This window comes from Oreochromis aureus, linkage group 16 (assembly GCF_013358895.1).
Source record: "Oreochromis aureus strain Israel breed Guangdong linkage group 16, ZZ_aureus, whole genome shotgun sequence".
NCBI classification, from domain to species: domain Eukaryota; kingdom Metazoa; phylum Chordata; class Actinopteri; order Cichliformes; family Cichlidae; genus Oreochromis; species Oreochromis aureus.
The window spans coordinates 10,423,565-10,446,044 of NC_052957.1; the positions used below are offsets into that span (position 1 = coordinate 10,423,565).

At 38.2% G+C, this 22,480-nt stretch overlaps 1 protein-coding gene and 1 long non-coding RNA gene across 3 annotated transcripts in view; both read left to right on the forward strand.

The window, feature by feature from the left end:
• The first annotated feature begins 2,257 nt into the window (after positions 1-2,257).
• On the forward strand, positions 2,258-3,406 carry LOC120433665 (serine/threonine-protein kinase pim-1-like). The gene is made up of 5 exons (XM_039600334.1): positions 2,258-2,438; positions 2,572-2,724; positions 2,844-2,938; positions 3,076-3,123; positions 3,227-3,406. The coding sequence occupies exons 1-5, from the start codon at positions 2,390-2,392 to the stop codon at positions 3,404-3,406; spliced, it is 525 nt and encodes a 174-aa protein (XP_039456268.1). The 5' UTR covers positions 2,258-2,389.
• A 994-nt stretch (positions 3,407-4,400) lies between these two features.
• Positions 4,401-22,480, forward strand: part of LOC120433711 — a 40,185-nt gene continuing 22,105 nt past the window's right edge. The window contains exons 1-2 of one of the 2 annotated variants that reach the window (XR_005608712.1): positions 4,401-4,475; positions 12,906-13,030. This is a non-coding gene — a long non-coding RNA (uncharacterized LOC120433711). Of the gene's footprint in view, positions 4,476-12,905; positions 13,031-20,190; positions 20,328-22,480 lie in introns of those variants that run through there. The other variant, XR_005608711.1, reaches the window with a different exon arrangement.

Consider the following 22,480-nt stretch of genomic DNA (forward strand, 5'->3'; position numbering starts at 1 on the left):
GAAGCTCTGATTGCACAATCCCAAGAAACGATATAAAAAATGGATAAATTAGCTGTCAACTATTAATAATCCTTTGATTTTCATATTTGAAACACATGGTATTCTGTGTGGGCAGGTAGGGCTGTTTATATAGTATAGACCAGGTTGAAGACTAATAACTGTTAATTCTCGCCTACCTGTCAGCACATGGAGATTTGCCACCTATAACTAAGTAAATAAATACTGCAGGTTGGACATTTATTTGTGAGAGATGTACCAGTTGTTGAATTTGGAGTGAATTTAATTCAGAGTCAGCTGTTTAAATAAGAACAGAACATTTTACATCAGGGGATATGACGTGAAAATATCTTAAAGGTTTATTTTGTGATCCAGTAAGAGTAATATTTCAAACTCCACCACTCTGCGCTCCTCTGCCTCGCTTGAGTTTTGGACGAAATGCATTCTGGGATATTTGCCTGGGTTTGGCTGCAGTAGCTAGCGTGCTGATTGGAGACCGAAACAGCCAATCAGAATTTTTTACATCCAAGTCTGTGATTGGTTGGTTTTGTGGCACAAATATAACGGTGTACAGAAAGAGTTGAACACGTACGGGCAGAAATGTTGAGAGCGTGAGCGACACGCTGCGAGCAGGTCCGCCAAGATCTGAGCAAATGCAGATCTTGGCGGCAAAAGCTGAGTGAGAGGGGCTGCTATTGTGTGTGCATATGGATAGTAGCAAACACTGAAATACATTTTTTTGCAAGCAGCAGTGAATTTTGATTGTTCAAGTTTAGCTTTTCTTCACTCAAAATAAATTTCTCCTCAAAATGCAACACTTGTACTTGCAAATTTTTTTTACTTACGCTCAAATTTTTTGTTACGTGCACTCAGAATAGTGGCACAAATATGACGCCATACCCTCTCACAGCGCAAAATCTTTGAACCAGAGTATTAAAATAAATCACAAAGGTACCGCTATGACTGTCAATTTATTTGGAAAGTGTAAATGGAAAAATGACTAATAGTTTTAAGCACAGTGCCAGAGCTTCGTAGTTAACTAATTCTTCAGCAAAACCACAGAATGCAACATCTTGATGCTTTTCTTTTTCAACCATTTTTTTTGTAGATTTGCTGGTGTGCTGGGGATCATTGTCTTGCTGAATGATACGATCTGGGCAAAGTTTTTGCTGCCAGCCAGATGGTCTGAATTTTGACTGTAAAATACTTGAGTATACAGAGGAGTTCACAGTCAGAAGGTGCCCAAGTCATCTGGCTCACATCGTCAACCCTCCTCCACTATGCATGGCACAACACATTATGGCCTAACATCTCCACTTTAGTCCTGTCCAAAGGAAATGTTCCAGAAGCAGTGGTGGGTTTGTTTTGATGCAGTTTTGCAAACCAAAGCTGTGGTGCCATGTTCATAGCAACTTCTTAGTAAGTCATATTTATCCAGTTGTTTTCTCTTTGTATTATATGAAATATTATGGCTTTTTTCTGCCGGAGTGTTTTTTTTTTTTTTTTTAAACTACTTGGGACACTTTTACTGGCAGTCAGTGATGTCACTGAAAGGCAAGGTTCTAATGTTGTGTTGCCATAGTCTCCGGAGTTTACTTTTAAAGCTCACTTACAGAACTGGCTTATACAGCTTAGTTAGAAAAGTCAAGCATCCAGACATTTGAAGGACTATTTGCACATTAAGGTGACATTTTCTATTTTAAAAGTTCTCAAAAATTAAGATGAAAAAGGAAACAAGAAAAGTTACGACTGAGGCAGATAAGAAAGATCCAGGAGATCAAAGTAAGTAAAAAACGGAAAATCTAGCTCAAATCCCCAAATAACAGAATCTACATTTCTAAAAATGTTGACACTCTGTGTATAAAATGATTCATTTTTAGAGGATTTAAATCCTATGTTTGATTGAAACTAGCATAAATGCAACATGTCTAATCAAAGAAAGGTTACTGGGGCACTTTGTCTTTTGGTAAAATAATGTGACAAGTTTATTCTTGGACTGAGCAGTGAAAACAGAGCAACAAGTGTCATCAGTATCTAAGACTTAGTAGACCTAGTATGGACTCGTGTTGGTCTGTTTTTATCAAAAGCATAAACTTGTTATTACATTTTAAGCAATACTAATTTAAAATTCAATGGCATCAAAATGCTTCCAGTCCTGATGTCGAACGCTCTTTTTCACTAATGTGTTGTTGTTGTTTATAGATTGTAAGACCAGAATGACAAAAGAAAGGCCAGTCCTGAAAAAAGACCCCCAAAAAGAAGGAGGGTCAGTGAGCAGGCTGGTCCTTCCACCAGCTCAGATGCTCATGTGGTCAAAGGAGTCAAGCGCAAGGTCCAACAAGATGAAGCGGGGACAACCAATACAGCAAAAAAGTGTAAACTTCTTGACCATATGAGCGGTGACAAGGGACAAGCATCTTCCTGGTTGGTCACTGGTAAAGGTAGGCTAATTAGTTGAGTGAGGGTAGATTAAGTGTACAGCTGGTTGCTGGGTTTAAGATATTAGTGTTTGGGTGATATTTGTGTCTATTATCTAATAAGCTGATGTGCTTTTGGTGTTTTCCACATCTGCAGACTGCAGCATAGACATTTCAGAGAGCTGCAGTAAAAACCAAAACGCTGGCAAAAGGAAAGCTGCGGGAGACAGGAGGGACCCACCTAAGAAGAAGAACGTGGACCAGGACAAAACCAAAAATGTTGCCAAAAAGTCAGTGGCCGAACAGAAACGTAAGTAGCAAGCAGCTTGGCTTTTATATTCAGGTGAAGGGCAAAATGAACATTTAGGGTACAGCAGAGAGTAATTTGTGTGACAGCTGTAGTAAAACCCAATTTGTTTGTCTGTTTAGGTGACTTCCAAGCGAGATACGTGGAGGAGCACCGGCTTGGAGAAGGAGGCTGCGGAGCAGTGTTTGCTGGCTACCGCATAAAAGATCATTTTCCAGTAAGTGTTGAGATGGTGGTAGTAAGACAGGCAGTAACGCAGATAAGGGATAATATCGTAAGCTGAGACGTGTGCTGTTTTACACCTTTAATTATGTCATACTGAGGAAATGCTGATCAATGCCCTGTGTCTTTTAGGTGGCCATCAAACACATCCCAAAGGGGAAAGTGTACTGCAAAGTGACGGTAAATGTGCAACACTTGAATTGTTTTTACATTAGTGGATTGCATGCAGCGTTCACCTGTGGAACGTCTGTTCCTCATCATCCACTTTGTCGAAATATTTCAGGATGAAAACGGGAAGCATCTGTCAGTGGAAGTTGCCATCATGCTGAAGCTTGCAGCTGAAGCAGATGGATCAGTGGGAACATCAGCCCCAGTGTCTCTGCTGGAGTGGTTTGACTTTGGCAGAGAGCTGATCCTGGTGATGGAGAGACCTGTCCCGCTGTGGACCTGGATAAATACATAGAAGAAAATGGAGGATTTTACCAGAGGCCAAGGCCAAGGCAAGTTGACTTGCCTTAGAAGAGCCTTAGACTGTACATCATTCAATCAAAGCACAGAGTATTAGAGAAACATTAACCCATTGATTGATTATTGTCTTTTTCATCGTTTCCAGGTCATTCTGAAGCAGCTGGTTGATGCTGCGAAGCACCTGGAGGATAAACACATCTTTCACCGGGACATCAAGAGTGAGAACATTCTAATTGAGACCGGCTCAGATGTACCGCGTGTTCGATTATCATCGACTTTGGACTGAGCTGCTTTGTTAAGGAGCGGTCGCTGTACCGCGTCTTCTATGGTAACATATTCTGCTCTTGCTCTTCACAGATGTAACAATTTTCACCTTTTGTTTTAGAAGAAATTGCAATTGTGTCTGTTTATTAGGTACAGACATTTACTCCCCTCCCGAGTGGTACAGGCGCAGTTGCTACAGGTGTGGACCCACCACGGTATGGCAAATGGGAGTGGTTCTGTACGAAGCGCTTCATGTGGGGACTTTAACACCACGAGCTTCCTCAAAAGCGCCTGAAATTCAAAAGCCGTCTGTCTAAACGTAAGAAAACGTCACACTTCAAGATTGACTGATGGCTTGGACCACTGGAACGATCATCTTCATGTTTTTCTCTTTCCTTTCTTTCCAGGCTGCCGGGATTTCTTGGACGCGTGTTTAACCAGAGTCCCAGAGATGCGGCCGACGCTGGAGGACCTCCAGCATCACGCTTGGCTGAGATAAACCCATCACACACACACACAAACACACGCAATTCAGACGTTATCATGTATGTGTGATATATGAGGTAACTTTCTTTTTTTCTGTTTGACAGGAAATAATTTTTTTAATTGCCCTATTTTAAACTTTGGTGTTTTGGAATTCCTGTAACCCCCAGCCATCCCAGGAAAGGGGATCTCTTTGAATGGGCTTTCCGAGGTTTCTTCCGTCAATCTGGCCCCCAGGGAGTTTTTCCTCGTCTTCATAGAGAGCTTGGGCTGGGTCAGGAGCTCCATCAAAACTGTCTTTAGTTGATTATTTTAAGGTAATCATATTCTTTAAAGTAATCAAATAAAAAACAGCAAAAATCTGAAGACTTGAAGTAAACTTTCATTAAAATAAAACTTGTTTAATTCATCTTTGCTGAGGATACTGTGTTATTACTATTTCAAGGATTGTATTTTACCCACGATGCATTTTGACAAGTAAGAAAATCAAAAGGTAAATCAGGTTCAGGTATATACAAAGAAAGTCACGCTGCCACTGCTCTGAAGACTTGCATCTGTTGCCCTAACCCCCAACCAGTCTTGACAGATTTCCTGGTTCTAGCAGAGGTTGCAGCAGTTTTTCCTTCCCACTGTTGCTGATTGTTTGCTCATAGTGGGCTGTCTGATTGGTGGGATTCTTTCTCTAATATTGTGGGTTCTCTACCTTACGATGTAAAGCGACTCTAGACGACAGATGTGATTTGTTCCTATAGTTACGATTTAATTTAATTGTTAATTTCCTTTCAGGAAAGGAAGTTATTTCTTAATATCCATCTATACTCAGTGTGAACTGTATAAATTTAAGAGAGCTGTTTGACTGATCACCTAATGTGTGACAAAAGAATGCGCTGTGATGCTAATGACAGTCTGCGCTCTCTTACCTGTCTGCAAAGGTTGTCCATAAAATTACTGCTGCAATTTATCGGAGATGTGCAGAAGCAGAGGCAGTTGACCGCATTTGAAAATGATGTAATTCATGCAATATTGATTAAGCTACTGTTAAGACATTACGTAATAATTTCACAAACTGTGTTCATTTATTTATTTCTATAAATATTTCTCTATATATGTGAATTCCACATTTGTTCTTTGTACATTCATTAATCTAAATATTCAACATCCTCACTCAGGACTGCAGAGATTGACAAAAAAAAAATCTCAAAAACTATATCTCAATCTGAGCTTGGACTGAATTTGCGTGTATATCCGTTCACTGAATTCGCCAAGTCAGGTGTGACTTTTTAAAAACAGAACAGAACCATTGACGTTAAGCTTTATGCAACAGCTGCCCTAGATTAACAGTAATGGTGATTTCAAAATATGTTTTTACTTTTCTGTAATAGTTAGATCAAAAATATAATGCTTAAAATTAACGTTTTACAAAACAAATAGAAAACATTGTAAAGCACAGTATTATTTTTTATGAAGATGCCACATTACATTCAGTTCCTGAACAAAAGTAAATATAAAGGTTAAGTGGTTAAATTAGTCTCTGACTTCTCAGAAAAGTCCAATTTTAGCTATAAAAACATAAATATTTGTATTTTCTTGTGTTTATGACAAATTATCTACTAAATTTGTTAGGCACTGTATGTGAACCATTTTCCTAATTAATCGAAGATAACGTTGATCTGAAAATCTTTACCATTCACTAATACACTGAAATTCTACATTAGCCTTAGTCATTTCATCTAACACACAAACAGGGCTTGACCCGTGTCTGTGCAAACTGGAGAAAGGACGTGCTTGGACTTGAACCTCACATTTCCACTGTTTGCTATAATTTTTATGTTTTGGTGGTGTCTTTCCTGGAAGGCTACATGGAAATCATTTTCGAATCTATATTTTTGACTAGTACTCTCTTCCCTGAATGCTCTTAAAACATGAATTTATTAGACCACAACCCAATGTAAGAGTTTTACAGGAGGCCAATGTACTGTAATTCATCTAATCCATCATTTTATTACTGATGACAGACATGAAAATATTAATTAGCTGGGTGTTATAATTTTGTGAAAGTAATTATATAAAAAAGAACATGTTTTTCACTCTATTTGGAAAGATAAGAGGTACAAAACCCTGCAGCTAGTTCAGGGTAATTTCAGAGCATTATGGATAAACTGAGCTATATTAAAAAAAGGAAAAAAAATCATTATCGCTGTTTAATGAACATCCATTGTCATCCTGTGAGTTTAATATTTATACAATGTAGCAGTGATAAACAAACACTAAGAAGATTACAGATGATTATTTTTCTCTACTTTGTTTCCTTGTCTAAAAGACTATGCTTCCACAGTGTATGCTCATGACTGCACTGAATAAATTACACAATAAAATGTAAAAATAAAGCTGTCTTTGCATGAACGTGAGTGACTCGTTTTAGATAACAAACAAATAATATTCATGTTGATCAGTGAGCTGATGTCATTAATGACATGGGAAGCATAAAGCAGTCAATCTACAAAAAAATATAAAGAAGTAATGGTAATTAAACATAATAGATTAAATTATTTATTAGGGAATTTTTTTAATATGTTAAACACTCACTGCATTTGTCTAAGAGAGAGTCTATACTTGAAAGAGAATTGACATGCCATCGATGTTAGTGGACTCTTCGTGTTTTTGGCAAGAGAGTTAAATCCCTAATCAGTGATGACACTGAGAGATAGCCTGAGGCTTTATCGGGAACAATTAGAAGGAGACTGAATTTTTAAACTCAATTAACAACACCGAAATGAGTGTGGCAGAAAGTGCCACATTGGAAGATAACTTTCTCTTACTGCATGTGAATTATTCAAGGAGGATTTTTTTTCTTATAATATCGATTATTTTTGATGGAAACTGTAAAAGGTTATTATGGAGGTCTTTGGGGAGTTTCAGAATAAATGAAAAATGTGCCGTGGACATTGAATTAATCTTGATTATAACGTTGCTACAATGACCTGTGAATGGGGCGGTCAGGATTTTTTTTATTTTTTTTTACTACATTCACTTCATTCCCTGTTGATTTAAGTTGAATGGACTTGAATTTAATCCTGATTACATTTACAGTCAGACAGTTAGAAACTGTCCTGTCGGAGAGATGTCAAAGTGTAAAAAATGCTGCTTCGTGATCTACTATTAGGCTCTTTTTATGACAAATCTTTAAGCAGTATTGACTTATGCACCCACTACAAAGATAACATTTTTCTGAGCGACTGAGACCTAGAAATTTATCAGACAAGCGTTAAACTTTTAAGCTTTAATTAAAGACACCATCAACAAATGCAAAAGGAAAAATGACCCACATAAAAGTTGATGAGAAGCAACAGAGAGAAAATCATTGTGTTATAGGCCCTTATGTACTTTATTAGATTTTTTTTTTTTTTTTAAAATCAACATGCTGTAGTAATCTTTGTGTTATTGTTATACTGAGAGCGTGTATCCTTTAAAGAAGGCAGGATTGTGGTTTCCTGCAGTGCGTTTTTTGCCCTGCTGTTCTGTGTCTGGTAGAATTATAATTTAGACAAATTTACACACAGTGTGACACACATACAGATGAGTGCAGTTTAGTGATTTCTAAGATATCATTAAAGAGTCTGCATGTGCCCTCCAGCTGGTTAAGCTGACGGTATTGTATGGTATTCATTTGAAGGTCAAAGGGTCACAGGATATATATATATATATAAAAACAAACAAGTGTGGATCACCCAACTAAAGTAGAAAAGTCTAACAATCTAAGAACTCATCAATCATCGTGTTTTTTCCTTGTGTGCAGTTTGCCATGTCAACTAATTCACAAGCTAATGAGGGATCTCTCTGTTTACAAAGTCCAGACACTGACACGCTGCATCATTGGTGGTTTAGCTCTTCTGAACTTCGCAGGAAACTCAGTGTGCTTTTAAACACCAAGTGTTTATACGTCAGTTATTCATGTTTTGCCACCGATGGTGTCTGATGCATGAGTGTTGTCACTGTGACTGCTCATTTTTTGGTTAAAGCTTAAGTGCTTAATGTGGCCTTGCTGGAACGATACTTGGAGAAACCAACACTTTTACCACCACTGCTTTCATATGAATGAAAGAGATGAATATGGATAAAATATTATTGATATCAGTGGTGTTATTGTTTCTGCTTTAGTCGCATTCTTTATCGATTCCCTTAGTCACCCTAACCCTCTGTTACTGATCAGATTTCTGTGTGAGACAAGGAAACGTATACAAGGAATGCTTGTATTATCTTTCAGTCTGACTACTGTTTGGAAACAGCAGAAGAAAAGGCCCCAGTTCTACAGTCCAGAGTTTGATTTCATCATCACTGTTGTGCAATTCACTGTTGTCAGTAAAACATGCCAGAATTGATAAGAATTAATAAGCTTGGAGACGTACAGTTCAGATGGGTTAGAAAATTTGGCATCAAGTTGAGCTTTGACGTTCTGCATTGTGACACTTATTCGTCACTGCAGCTCTAAAGCATCTAAAACATTAGCTTTTTCTTTCAGAGTTGAGTTTTCTGATATACTGTAACTCCTGATCTAATTAAGACATGCAGTATTAACCATAAAGAGCTATAAGCAGGGGTTAAAATGGGCCTGAACGATCCAGAACGGCACGCCGCCACCTTCATTTAATGAGTAATTAAATCTGATAGGCAGGTTAATGCATATTACTATTGAACGACTTAATTTTTCGTGTGCTGCAGCCTGGCATTGCTTTCAGTGATGGCATGGAGATGCTTGCTCAGTAATAAGAAAATAATGACATCCCATGGCCTGCTTATAGCCTCGACACATCACACTTCACATCCCCGCGATGCGTTCATGGTGCATACGTAAAGTTGCATTCGCAATGCTTAAGCATCTGGCTAGCAATACAGAATATGAACAAGCATAAACAGAGTAACCAGAGTAAAACATGTCAGTGAAACATAATGTTTCTGCACAGTTTGTCACAAAACGTGTCTATGAGCTCAACGTGCAGTTGTTTCCCCAAAAATGTTAATGCTAATACAGCACTGACAGATGAAGAAAAATATAAAAACAGAACAGAGAACAGAGAAAAGGATGAGAGATTATTTTCAGAGCCAAGCACGGCTCAACAAGTGACATGAGACTGGAAATGTAAAGCTCACTTGTAATGTCTTCAATCATTTCGAAATCAGATATTGGATCTATAGATGTGACCCTTAATGGTTTTGTAAAAAATCATGCAAAACAAATTATTATTTGGAGGTTGCATGGAAATTCCAGGCAAATAGTGGAGGAGTATACTAGTTTAATGCATTAATGTGATTAAATTTAAAGTGATGCACTATTTTAGTGCCTAGAGGTTGGAAATCAGGCATTTAGCTTACATAACATCTGCTTGTATCTTGTTAAATTCAGATTGCTAAATCCACAAAGATCAGTGGATACAGGAATATAGAATTTACTGGAGTTCAAGAATCAAGAATTATTTTTTATTTTTTATTACTTTCTTGGTAAATCTTAAAGTTATTTCCTACATGTAAATTAAGCTAAATCACTGTCAGATGGTCTATTTTAGTCTGCATCGTGTACTTTATGAATGTTTCCAGGTCTGAGAAGACTTTCAAGACTTCCTACAAACAAATAACACTTTTTAGATTTTAGGTTAAATTATAATTCCAGATTTTGGTGTTCAACACATCCACTAAGTATGTGCTGCACTGTGCTATCAGCTCAAAATACCAGATTCTAAACTTTATTCACTAAAGGTTTTAATCTCTGTTTTCAATGGAAGTGGCATTAAAGCACAGTAATTGCAAAGCTGATACCTACCTGATATCTAATATCTGGCATATTTCAAAAACAGGTACTTTCTTATTTGCATGGGTTGTTATTAGAGACCTTTCTCGGCTGTATTTACCATTTGCAATAAGCCACTTTCCTGTCACTGCATGTTCTGTGCCATCAGTTCTCAGTAAACCTCTAAGCTTGCTGTTATGTACTTCAGATTTGGCACTTCATAGACAGAACCCAGCTACTTGTTATGTACAAGGATGGGGTGCTCATTGTCCTTTTCATTTTAAAAAGGTTAGTGAGTGTCATTTACTAGAAAGCTGATTATGGTTTACAACAAGTTACTTAGATATGTTCAGAGATATATTTAGTTGACCCCTGTTGTAAATAAAAAACAAGACATTACTCTAACTCAGGTCAGCCTTAGATATGTGCATTAGATTTGAGTTAAAGCAGTGTTTTAACTCAAATCTCATGTACATATCTAAGTGTAATGGCTGTGGGTGTAGTTCATGGTTTAGTCCCTGCCTACAGTATTTTTTCATGCCGGTGCTACACATTTAAAAAAGACTCATTTGTTTGATGTGTTTTAGAATGTAGTGGACTTACATGGAATGAGCATTTTTACTTATTCAGGTGTCACAGTGGGAAAACAGAGCTGTAAATAATACCAATAGTGATAGCTGAATTCCAGTTATCTCCTTCAGATATGCTTAATGTGCTATTAAATGCATTTATTAATTTATTCTATTCAATTCAATTTTATTTATAGAGCACCAAATCACAACAACAGTGGCCTCAAGGCGCTTTATATTGTAAGGTAGACCCTACAATCATACATACAGGGAAAAACCCAACAATCATATGAGCAAGCACTTTGGCGACAGTGGGAAGGAAAAACTCCCTTTTAACAGGAAGAAACCTCCGGCAGAACCAGGCAAGTGAGTAAGAAAGGTGACTGAAGAAGAAACACTCAATGCATCATGGGAATCCCCCAGCAGCCTACACCTATTGCAGCATAACTAAGGGAGGAATCAGGGTCACCTGATCCAGCCCCAACTACAGGGAGTGCAGAATTATTAGGCAAATGAGTATTTTGTCCACATCATCCTCTTCATGCATGTTGTCTTACTCCAAGCTGTATAGGCTCGAAAGCCTACTACCAATTAAGCATATTAGGTGATGTGCATCTCTGTAATGAGAAGGGGTGTGGTCTAATGACATCAACACCCTATATCAGGTGTGCATAATTATTAGGCAACTTCCTTTCCTTTGGCAAAATGGGTCAAAAGAAGGACTTGACAGGCTCAGAAAAGTCAAAAATAGATATCTTGCAGAGGGATGCAGCAGTCTTAAAATTGCAAAGCTTCTGAAGCGTGATCATCGAACAATCAAGCGTTTCATTCAAAATAGTCAACAGGGTCGCAAGAAGCGTGTGGAAAGACCAAGGCGCAAAATAACTGCCCATGAACTGAGAAAAGTCAAGCGTGCAGCTGCCAAGATGCCACTTGCCACCAGTTTGGCCATATTTCAGAGCTGCAACATCACTGGAGTGCCCAAAAGCACAAGATGTGCAATACTCAGAGACATGGCCAAGGTAAGAAAGGCTGAAAGACGACCACCACTGAACAAGACACACAAGCTGAAACGTCAAGACTGGGCCAAGAAATATCTCAAGACTGATTTTTCTAAGGTTTTATGGACTGATGAAATGAGAGTGAGTCTTGATGGGCCAGATGGATGGGCCCGTGGCTGGATTGGTAAAGGGCAGAGAGCTCCAGTCCGACTCAGATGCCAGCAAGGTGGAGGTGGAGTACTGGTTTGGGCTGGTATCATCAAAGATGAGCTTGTGGGGCCTTTTCGGGTTGAGGATGGAGTCAAGCTCAACTCCCAGTCCTACTGCCAGTTTCTGGAAGACACCTTCTACAAGCAGTGGTACAGGAAGAAGTCTGCATCCTTCAAGAAAAACATGATTTTCATGCAGGACAATGCTCCATCACACGCGTCCAAGTACTCCACAGCGTGGCTGGCAAGAAAGGGTATAAAAGAAGAAAAACTAATGACATGGCCTCCTTGTTCACCTGATCTGAACCCCATTGAGAACCTGTGGTCCATCATCAAATGTGAGATTTACAAGGAGGAAAACAGTACACCTCTCTGAACAGTGTCTGGGAGGCTGTGGTTGCTGCTGCACGCAATGTTGATGGTGAACAGATCAAAACACTGACAGAATCCATGGATGGCAGGCTTTTGAGTGTCCTTGCAAAGAAAGGTGGCTATATTGGTCGCTGATTTGTTTTTGTTTTGTTTTTGAATGTCAGAAATGTATATTTGTGAATGTGGAGATGTTATATTGGTTTCACTGGTAAAAATAAATAATTGAAATGGGTATATATTTGTTTTTTGTTAAGTTGCCTAATAATTATGCACAGTAATAGTCACCTGCACACACAGATATCCCCCTAAAATAGCTAAAACTAAAACAAACGAAAAACTACTTCCAAAAACATTCAGCTTTGATATTAATGAGTTTTTTGGGTTCATTGAGAACATGGTTGTTGTTCAATAATAAAATTATTCCTCAAAAATACAACTTGCCTAATAATTCTGCACTCCCTGTATATGCTTTAGCAAAAAGGAAAGTTTTAAGCCTAATCTTAAAAGTGGAGATTGTGTCCATTTCCTGAATCCAAACTGGAAGCTGGTTCCATAGAAGAGAGGTCTGAAAACTGAAGGCTCTGCCTCCCATTCTACTTTTACATTTATAAAGTGTAGTTGTGAATGTTGATATTTCTTGTTATCGAGACAGCTCCCCAAGATGACAGACATCATGATTACAATTATCCTTTTTTTTTTCTCTACAGTGTCTTAGGGCCACTGTTGATGAGATGATTCAGCACTGTTAGTTGAGTATTTTGTACTAGATGGACTGGTTTGTTTGTTTGTTTGTTTGTTGTTTGTTGTATTTCAGATTATGCTGGGATTTTGGTGAGATTGGGATTTTTCCAAACAACTATCTCCAGGATCTTGAAGAAGATAGGATAGAGCGGCAGAAGAACACAATGGCTGCCACCACTGGGAGCTAAGGAAACTGAGGTTACAGCTCACTCATTAAATTTTGGACAGCAGGAGACTGGGAAAGCATTTCTTGGTCTGAATTTCAATTTCTTCTGTGAGATTTGTATGGCAGTGTCAGGTTGGGGGGTAAACAATATGAAAACTTAGATCCATTCTGCATTGTATGAGCAGTTTAGGCAGCTGGTGGTGATGTAGTGGTGTAAGAGATATCTTCTTGGCACCCCTGAGTATCAACCCATTTTTCGTTTCACTAGCTGGGCCCACGTCCTCATTTTAGGTTTGACAGCACTTTAGTAGGTAAAAGTGAATGCTTTGACATGAATTGAGCTGTGGTTTGGGGAAGGCCTCGAAGGGGACTGGCGATGGCTCCTGGGCCTGGCAGATCCCCATGTACTAAATAGAGGTGAAGAAGTTGAAGAATGGAGAAAAAGGGGGGAGGGAGGTTGGGGCACATAAACGAGAATGATCAGCTTGCAGAACTGGGGGAACCTTTATAGATGACAGCCGGAAGGAGTGTGTTTGGAGGCGTGGTCCCGCTCCTGAAATTCCGATACATAATCTCCAATTTAACACCACACCCTGTAAAAGCACTTTATTTTTTCTGACAGTCTCATCCTGTTGTGACCACATTGTACCCATCATCTGATGGGGTCTTTCAGCAGGATAACACGCCATGTCACAAAGCTCAGATCATCTCAACCTGGTTTCTTTAGTATCACAATGGGTTCACTGTATTGAAATGGACTCTACAGTGACCAACAGAGCACCTTTGAGATGTGGTGGAATGGGAGATTGGCATCATGATGTGCAGCTTAAATATGGTAGAAACTTTACTGACATATGTTGGGCAGTGGGACAGAGAGGATACCTGCTCTCGTGCTATGACCCTATTACCTAGAAGGCACTATAAATCACATGTGTACAAGCATCTACTGATAGATTCATGTTAATGCATGCTAGTTCTCTAAACCATTAAGATAGAGTTATACTGTCATTGTTTCCAGAGAAAACAATTAGGGCATAATTTTGTTTTGCTACAGTGCTTTCAGACTAAAGCAACATTTTGAATCCTAAAATTTATTTCCGCTCTGGCAGAAAAATTATACCTAATTGTCTATCAAGTGAACCTTTATCTTTCTTTTTTATCAACACCAGTGAGAGCAAGTTGCATTAGAAAGTCCTCTCTCATTCAGACAAAAAAAGGCTTTTAATGTGAGTGTTCATTAACTTCCATTTTGCATAAACTTTGCTCTTATTTGTTTTATAATGGGCCACATGGACGTGAACTTGGCTTCCTGTTTATGTGAGATGGATAGTTGATGAAAAAGGTTTTGTTATGGATAGAGATAATGTATTTGAATGGAAATGCCTTCCTTCTTTGTTTTGTGCAGCACCCGCTCTTTCCTATAAAAGCACTAGATTCCACTTCAGGCTTGTTAGATGATTATGAGCGGTACAATAACACATTCAGCATTTAGGGCCTGGGGTGAAACGTACCCAGTGTCAACTCCCTGCCCCAAACATGTTGACATCAGTTCAGAGGAAAGGGAGTTTGCAGCAATTTGCCAGCGAGACCTCTCTACATGGTGTGGTTAATGTTGTCGACAAAGGATCCTCTAGGGTCCACCATTACCTCTGGACATTTTCTTTCATTGGGTGTCTTTCACTCTTTGTCTGCTACAGCATTAGCAGGACTGTCTACCTACTTTGAGTTCCATTATATCACCAAACTTGAAGAAATCATAGTTTCTGGGAAAACCTTCCCTGCTATTACATCCTGTAATATAAATCCTCTTAGAAAGTCTAAACTCACTGCCTGCGACACAGAACGTCTGAGAGAGATGTGGGGTATACCTGCAAAGCTTACAGGGAACATCACAAGTTCTGTGTATGAGATGAATAGGGAAACTTTGAAATAGCTCAATGGGACCAAAGCAGTGCTTCCATGCTGTGGCCAGTTTGACTGGAAAAAGCTGTACGACCGTTCAGCTCACCGCCTGTGGGACATGGTGAAGTCTTGTCGCTTTGGAAAGACCAGCTGCACAGCTGAAGACTTTGAGTCTGTGAGTAATTTTCTCGCTTGCCTTTGAACTTAATCCTTTCAGTAGAGGTTTTGGCCTTAAGGCTCTCACAGTTGTATGGGAGATATGAATAAACCAAGAAATATGCATATAAACCACAGTGTATTGAAGAATCAAAGACTTTCACCCCTAATTTTTTACCTGGTTTCAGAGTGTGATTGGTTTCATAAGAGATGGACAGTAGAGTTATATACACACCTTTTCTTCCAGTATAGCGAGGATATGCACATTGCCTCAATTTCGTCAAGCTCGCCGGAGACTTTTTTTTATCTGTGAAGACAGTAACTAGACATCAAAGCGGATTTTTTTTTTCTGTTTAATATCTGCATCGTACTGTAGAATTTCCCCATTTCTCCATTGTATTTTTGGTTAGTTGTATCAGACCTGTGCTGGGTGCATTTTGGATATTCTGGAGCATCAGAATTTCTTGTGTTGAAGCTACTTTCAAAGTCAAAATGTCATATCTTTGTATATTTATAAGGCCATATTACTCCCATTCTGTGCAGAGAAGTATTTTATCTATCAGCTGCACCAGTCTGCTAGTACAGTTTGCCTCTCACCTGTGCCACATCCTTCGTGCGTCCAATTACTGAAATTCACCTAATGGAATAAACTGGAGTATCTTTTATTTAACCTTTTTTTTGATCTTCCTGATCACTCCAACTTCTTTAAATTACAAGCCACATTTAACCATAAAGTTCTTTGTTTTACCTTACTTCTTCCTGGATACACATTTTATTTGATAATCACTGTGTATGTGGAGGAATTGTAATACAGTAAGTTCTGATGATTCCCTTACGTCTGTGGCTTTAATGAAAATCTGTTTTGCATGGAAAATTTCCACATCTAAATTTTTTTTTTGGCAGATTAAAATATTTGTGTATCAAAAGGAGAACGTTAGAGAGGAGAAACATATCAACTTCTGGAAATAGTATTAAAGCATAGTGCACCAAAGTATGCACGGGGGTGGTGCTAAATTAGTTTAAAATGGGAAATCTAATTGACGAGAGCTATTGCTTGAGAAGCAGTAAAAAAAAAGGTTACTCAGCTGCTATGGGATTTGTTTCCCCAATACTTATTCTGCGCCTGCAGTCCTCTCCACTAAACTAATTGTATGGTTGGTACCTCATTGTATTTTACTCAGTCTACTCAACTCATACCTACAATAACATAACAAATAAGTGGTGAGATAAAAAAAACAAAAAACTGGAATTGCACCATATGAGATTTGCTTTTTCTAAATTATTAATGGGTTTTTAGCAGCACTTAGTAACCAAAGTAATAGTCCCAAATGAGTATTTACTACACATGCTCTAAGCCCAATTTGTTCGGATGAACTCTGTGTGTAAACTCTGAAAGTCATCTGACTCTTCACCACAAAGGTTGGGTGGATTATTCTGTGGTATTTACAATCTCTTCCCATTTGATTAGAGATCTAAGAGCATCAAGGAAGATTAACTGAGCCCCTATGGTGTAAATAACCCCATGAACCTGATCGCATCCACGGCAGCAACTCACAGGGCATTAAGTTGTGAAAACTTTATCGATAGGTTCTGTCTTTGTGGGTTTAATTAAAACCCTTCTCACTTAGAAGGCAGTGTCACTGCTCTGTGATATCTTCGTCTGAAAGGGATTGGGTTTATCGTCATATTTGTCACAACCCCATGTTAATATCTGCTAAAATCTTACTGACAATGATAGTTTTGCAAATCATGTGGATGACAGCCATATCTTAAAAATATAACACTGAGGAAAGTGTTGTATTTTGCCAGCGAGAAACACTGAATCTTATAAAAATCTGTGCTTTTTCTTGCTTACTTAATTGAATTTAAAGCTTTTAAAAAGTTTGCAAAACACAGCAGCAGATATTTCAGAGAAAGAATTACAGTGATGCATGGAGGTGTCGCCCTTTAGGGCCAAGTTATAAAGTGGAAAAATTGTAAGTTTAAATTATTACTTTGGAGAAGTCGTATCTTATACTCCCCCCGAGCTAGGGGGAGTTTGTTGCTCGACACTTCCCATGTTTAAATATACTACATGGGTATTTGCTTCTGTGACCTTGTGGTCTGTGGGTTGTAATTTACCTTTTGGTTCTTAATGTGAAGTTATCTAATCTTCAGTTACTCAGATGAAAATTGTGTGCCAGCTTTTTTTATTCTTCTTACTTTCTCTGCAAATTGCATGTATAAAACCGTATTATATAATGAAAGATGGTGACTCTGATAGAACAGTTCGAACATCATTAACTAATGTACAAGATTCAACAGATTAGTATCTGTGATGTGAAAAATGCTTTTTCCACATAGCATAAGCTGCAATAAAACAAAGCTTGAATGTCTGAATATTTCACATTTTCTTTATTCTACCCTCTTAATTACCCACTGATTATTGATCAATGATGTAATTATAACTTACTGAGATGATATGATCTAATTTGAAGTCAGCTTGAAAGCTAGGCAAGTGCCTTAACAATCTGGCAATGAGCGAAACTGGACTGGCTACTTGGCAAGAGAGATGAAGGGTCATTTTCCTGTAGGCTTCCATACAACTGGACTTCCTTTTCGAAAGTAGAGGAGTTGTCCCCTTGTGGCCAATAGAAAGAATTCAGGTTCCTGGCAATTTTGCATAGAGTCCACTTTTCACATCCAGATTCTACATCTGTCTTTTGGATAGTGTGTGAACACACCCTCTTGGAGAGTCAAACTGTTTTGTAGTTGACTCGGGGTGAACCACTATAGAATAAATTCAATTTCAAATACGGATTTGATCACTGATTCGTTTAACATGGGGTCACTGATGAATTACTGATTATCTGTGAAACAATTTCAGAATGTGTGAAGAGGAAAGATGTAAGGTTTTTCATCCCTGAGCAATATGTGACACTAGGAAATTTGATTTACTGTGTATTAAATCACTTGAGACAGGTTTGTTAGTGCAAGAAAATCTAGTCATTTTTGAAATGAAGTTAGAAGTGTGAGCGTGCTGAGGGAAGAATAAACATGGCATTGGCTATGAGGTGCTATATGTGGCACTAAATTAATTCTTACTTAATCCGCCAATGTTAATGTTCAGCTTGAATTTGCTTTGGTTTTGAAAACAAACAAATGACTTCAGTGTAGGTTGGTGTTTTTACATGACACGCTGGTCCTAGTTAACTAATGAAGTGTTCTTTCAGCATCCCATCACAGCTGTGTGCAAGATACAGTGAAGCTTTGCAAGTGAGAGATTAAATTGAAGCTCAGGTCAGATTTATTAGTTTTGCATTTGCATCAGTTTTTCATTTTATTTCATTTTGACTTATTGGTTTTAATTCAGTTTAGTTTAAGTTACTGTCCAGACTTTATTTTCCTATTTTAGCAATTTGTTTATTATTGGAGAAAAAATAGTTTCTTTATTATTATTATTATTATTATTATAGTTTTTTGAAAACAGTTGTCTTGACACCCAAAGTTTAAAAAATATGTCCATCAATGGTTCATCAGATAATTTGTGACAACAATTTTGTTTTGCCAGACTTACAGATGCTAAAACTATTAGCTCTATATTTTAGCTCTATATGAAAAAAAGTCTTTTTTTTTTCAATTTTAGTTAACTATAATGTTTTTTTTAATATGTGTTTTCAGTTTTTAGTGTAGTAATATCCATGGGTCAGACCTGCGAAGTCTGACTAACATGAGGTTGAAGTAGGGTGGCAATAGCGGATCAATAAAATAAATAATAATTATGATAAAAAAAGGGGTGAAACTAGTCCAAAATATTTGGCCAGCCATATCGGGGCAGGATATGTAATTCGCAATTCCTATATGTTATCATATAGGAATTGCTTTTTATCATCATAAAAAGATGATGATTCGGGTGCTTGAGTTAAGCCTTTAATTCTTTATATACACACAAACATTATGTCTGTTAATGTCATGTGCTCTAACAAAAATGAAAGCACATAGTTTACCACATATACAACAAAATCCTGCTGCTGAATATTCAGAAGAAATCCATGTGTCCAGCTCCACTGGCAGGTAAACACAGATGTAATGAATACATTTAAAATGTTGTCATGCTGGGTAAGCATCACTCTTTCCTGCTCAGCAAGTATCCATAGCAATTCTAATTTTGCAGGTGGAGCCAGATCACTGGTGGTAATTGCTTCAAACCGATGCATACTTTTACGAAATTGACCTTTATAAAAACCTTGAGACATATTAATCATCTGTTTAGCCCCCACTTAGGCTGTATTCTGTCTTTGTTGAGTCGTATTGATTTATATAGCCGTCTGCAGGGAGGCACCAGACAAAAACTTTTCAAATAAAGTTGAATGGCACCATTTGATCCTGTTCGTCAGAGTGAATAAATAAATAAATAAACTGGTGAGATCATAATAGACTATACTTTAAAGGCTTTGCTGTATTATATATGATTTTTGCACTTCAAATTTCAAGTGAAACCACTTGGCTTCTCTGTGAATGCTTGTCAGAGTCATCAGGGATTTTTCAAGAAGATTTAAATCATGTGCCTATCCAACTATTTTACAGACATTGCCACTTGTACAGGCTTTACTGAATAAAAATCCTTGATCTTTTGAATTGCATAAAATAACAGAATGATAGCATAATAGCATTTTGCTGTAAAGATATACATCAGGAATTGATTATCCTAACAGGACTTACACTATTTTAAACTGATTGCAACTTGGTGTACTGAGTCCCAGTCAATACTTCCACCAGTTGCATCATCTAGGCCAGGAGTCTCAAACTCCAGACCTCAAGGGCCAGTTTGCTGAAACTTTTCCATGTGTCCCTGTTGCAGCACACCTCAATAAAATTAATAGGTCATTAGCAAGAGTATAGAACTTAACTGCATGCTGAAGTGACAACCCCTAACCCTACTCAGGTAATTGTAAGTAAATGTAAGTGTTTGGAAAAATGTAGTCCTAAAACTACTTTTATTGCACTATGTTCATTCACTCACAAGCTGCTGTAACATGAATCAAATGGCTGAACTGCCACCTCAGCATGCAGTCAAGTTCTATAGAGTCTTGCTAATGACCCGCTAATTTTATTCAGGTGTGTTGCAACAGAGACACATGGAAAAGTTGCAGGACACCGGCCCTCGAGGACTGGAGTTTGATCTGATCTAGGCCTTCCTCACACCAAGACTAACCAAAGAGCCTCTGCCTTGTCAAGTCTGGGAGCAAAGTCAGAATCTTGGCCATTTCTATGTGACCTGTAACACCACAGGTAATGTTGCCAGTCACATGTAGAGTTCAGAACAAACTGACTTTTAGACAGTGGAGACAGAAGCAATCAGCTGGATATACAGTATACACTAATGAGGAGCTGAACTAGTGGTTTTGAATCTGTAAAATATCGATTTAAGCTTACTGAAGAGCTGTTTGTGGTGGCCCACAAGTGAGCAGATGGTCACTGCCACTTTCTGCTGCCTAAAGCAGGTTTTTCCTCACAATGCTTTCTAGCTAAGGCTGTCTTTATTTAATATTGATTTATTTCCTGCTCACTTGCTTCTTGTAGTTTGCTATCATGTTGAAATCACTATGTTCTGATGAAGGTATATTGTTAGACAATGGCCATAGGTGTGTGTATTTACATGCACATTCATTGCTTAGAGTGGGCATAGTTTAGACTTAATTGATCTTGATGGAGTCAGTGTAACATCCATTATGAAGACAGGTCTGAACAAAGACTGACTTAGCAGTTAGGACCAGGCTTAGTAAAGACCAAATGGTACCAGACAAGCGAATTTAATGAATTTAGACAATATTGTGCATGACCACAAAGATTTCCTGTAGTTCAATTGATTTAAAAACTGAGTGTTTTTTTTTTTTTTTTTATTTATTTAGTCTTTTGGGACCTTCAAGAAGACTTTAATTCTTTTCTGTGTGCACATCTGCATGTGCGGCTTCTAACCAGCTTTTGCATCCTTGCGTTTCATCTTGTTTCAATGCTCTTGAAACTATTACAGTTTCCCAACACAACATTAACTCTGCAATTGGCCTGTAACTATATTGGTAATTTGCATGACTTGGATAACTGTTTTTGTGTTACACAGCTCATTGGATGTTGTTATTTAGTTTGTTTTTTTTTGGGAGATGCATGTTCTCAAAAGCACAAACTATCCTGCATCCACTGCTCTTCAGTGTATAATTAGATTGAAATTCTGTTCTCTGATCGTTGACAACACATTATCCTCTATGTCAGTCCCAAAAGCACCATTAGGGCGAGTGGCCCTGCTTCATTTGCTTGTCTTTTTTTTCCCTTCGTCTTTAGCTGTGACCCCAAAGCTGTTTGCTAAGCAGAGGAATCGAGAAAAGATTTACTTAGATGAAATGACAGGCTAATAGCGTTTAATGAGCTGTTTTGGAATGATGTCGTCCTCCCGAGCTTGTTTGCAGAGCAAGGCTATCTGACACTGCCCATCTGCAACCTCCAACTGTGTTTATGTGTACTACTAGTATGCTTATATGGCTGTGTGTGTGTGTGTGTGTGTGTGTGTGTGTGTGTGTGTGTTACCGTGATCAGACAGAGACAGGCTGACACAACTAATGGAGAGAGATGTACAGTTGGAGGACCTGGCAGCACACAAGAGGCTTTCAGCTCCTTAGCCTTGATTCAGAAACTCAGGAAGAGTAATGGTCTGCGAAGACCCCGGCTATGCTAAAATCACAGACAGGATAAGAGCTCTAAATGTGTTTCCAAGAGGGAAGACATGATTTGAGTGAGATCGTTATTAAGTAAGATGAGAAAAGACCTCCCACGCACCTACCCAGCAAGACCGTAGAGGTCTCTAAACTTGGAAACGCATATAAGTACATCAGAAAGATTCCCTTTTTAGCTTTTTAGCTTTAGGGGTGATCATTTTTCATAAAGGCACAACTACTGTGCACTTCCATTTGCATTTTCTATTCTAGACTGACATTTGGATGACAAATCACCAACTTGCTGAACACTCGTCACGAGAGAAAATGAATCATGACTTTTTCACTCAGATGACTTGGGTACATATCCTATGGGTGGAATTCTTAGTGTTTTTGTTTACATTTTTAGTCACGCTTTAGTTAGATTTAAGCAATGAAAGTACATGAGTAAGTTTTAGAAAAGATTTGGATTAAATTATCTTTCACATCGACTAAATGTGAGGAAGTTCTCCTCGAGTATCTTGGTTAGCAGGGTGACGTATTCTGCACAGATGACACTGCCGCTTCTGTGTGAAGGTGTCATTTCTCTGGTCTTAGTGATATAGTGATATTTCTCTGTTGTTATAGTTTAAGAGGCAAGACAGAAGCTAGATTTCCATAAAACGTAGTATACTTGATACTCGATCCTATTCATGTTGCACAAGCTGTTTTTTTTACCCTTTCAAGTTTTGACTGAAA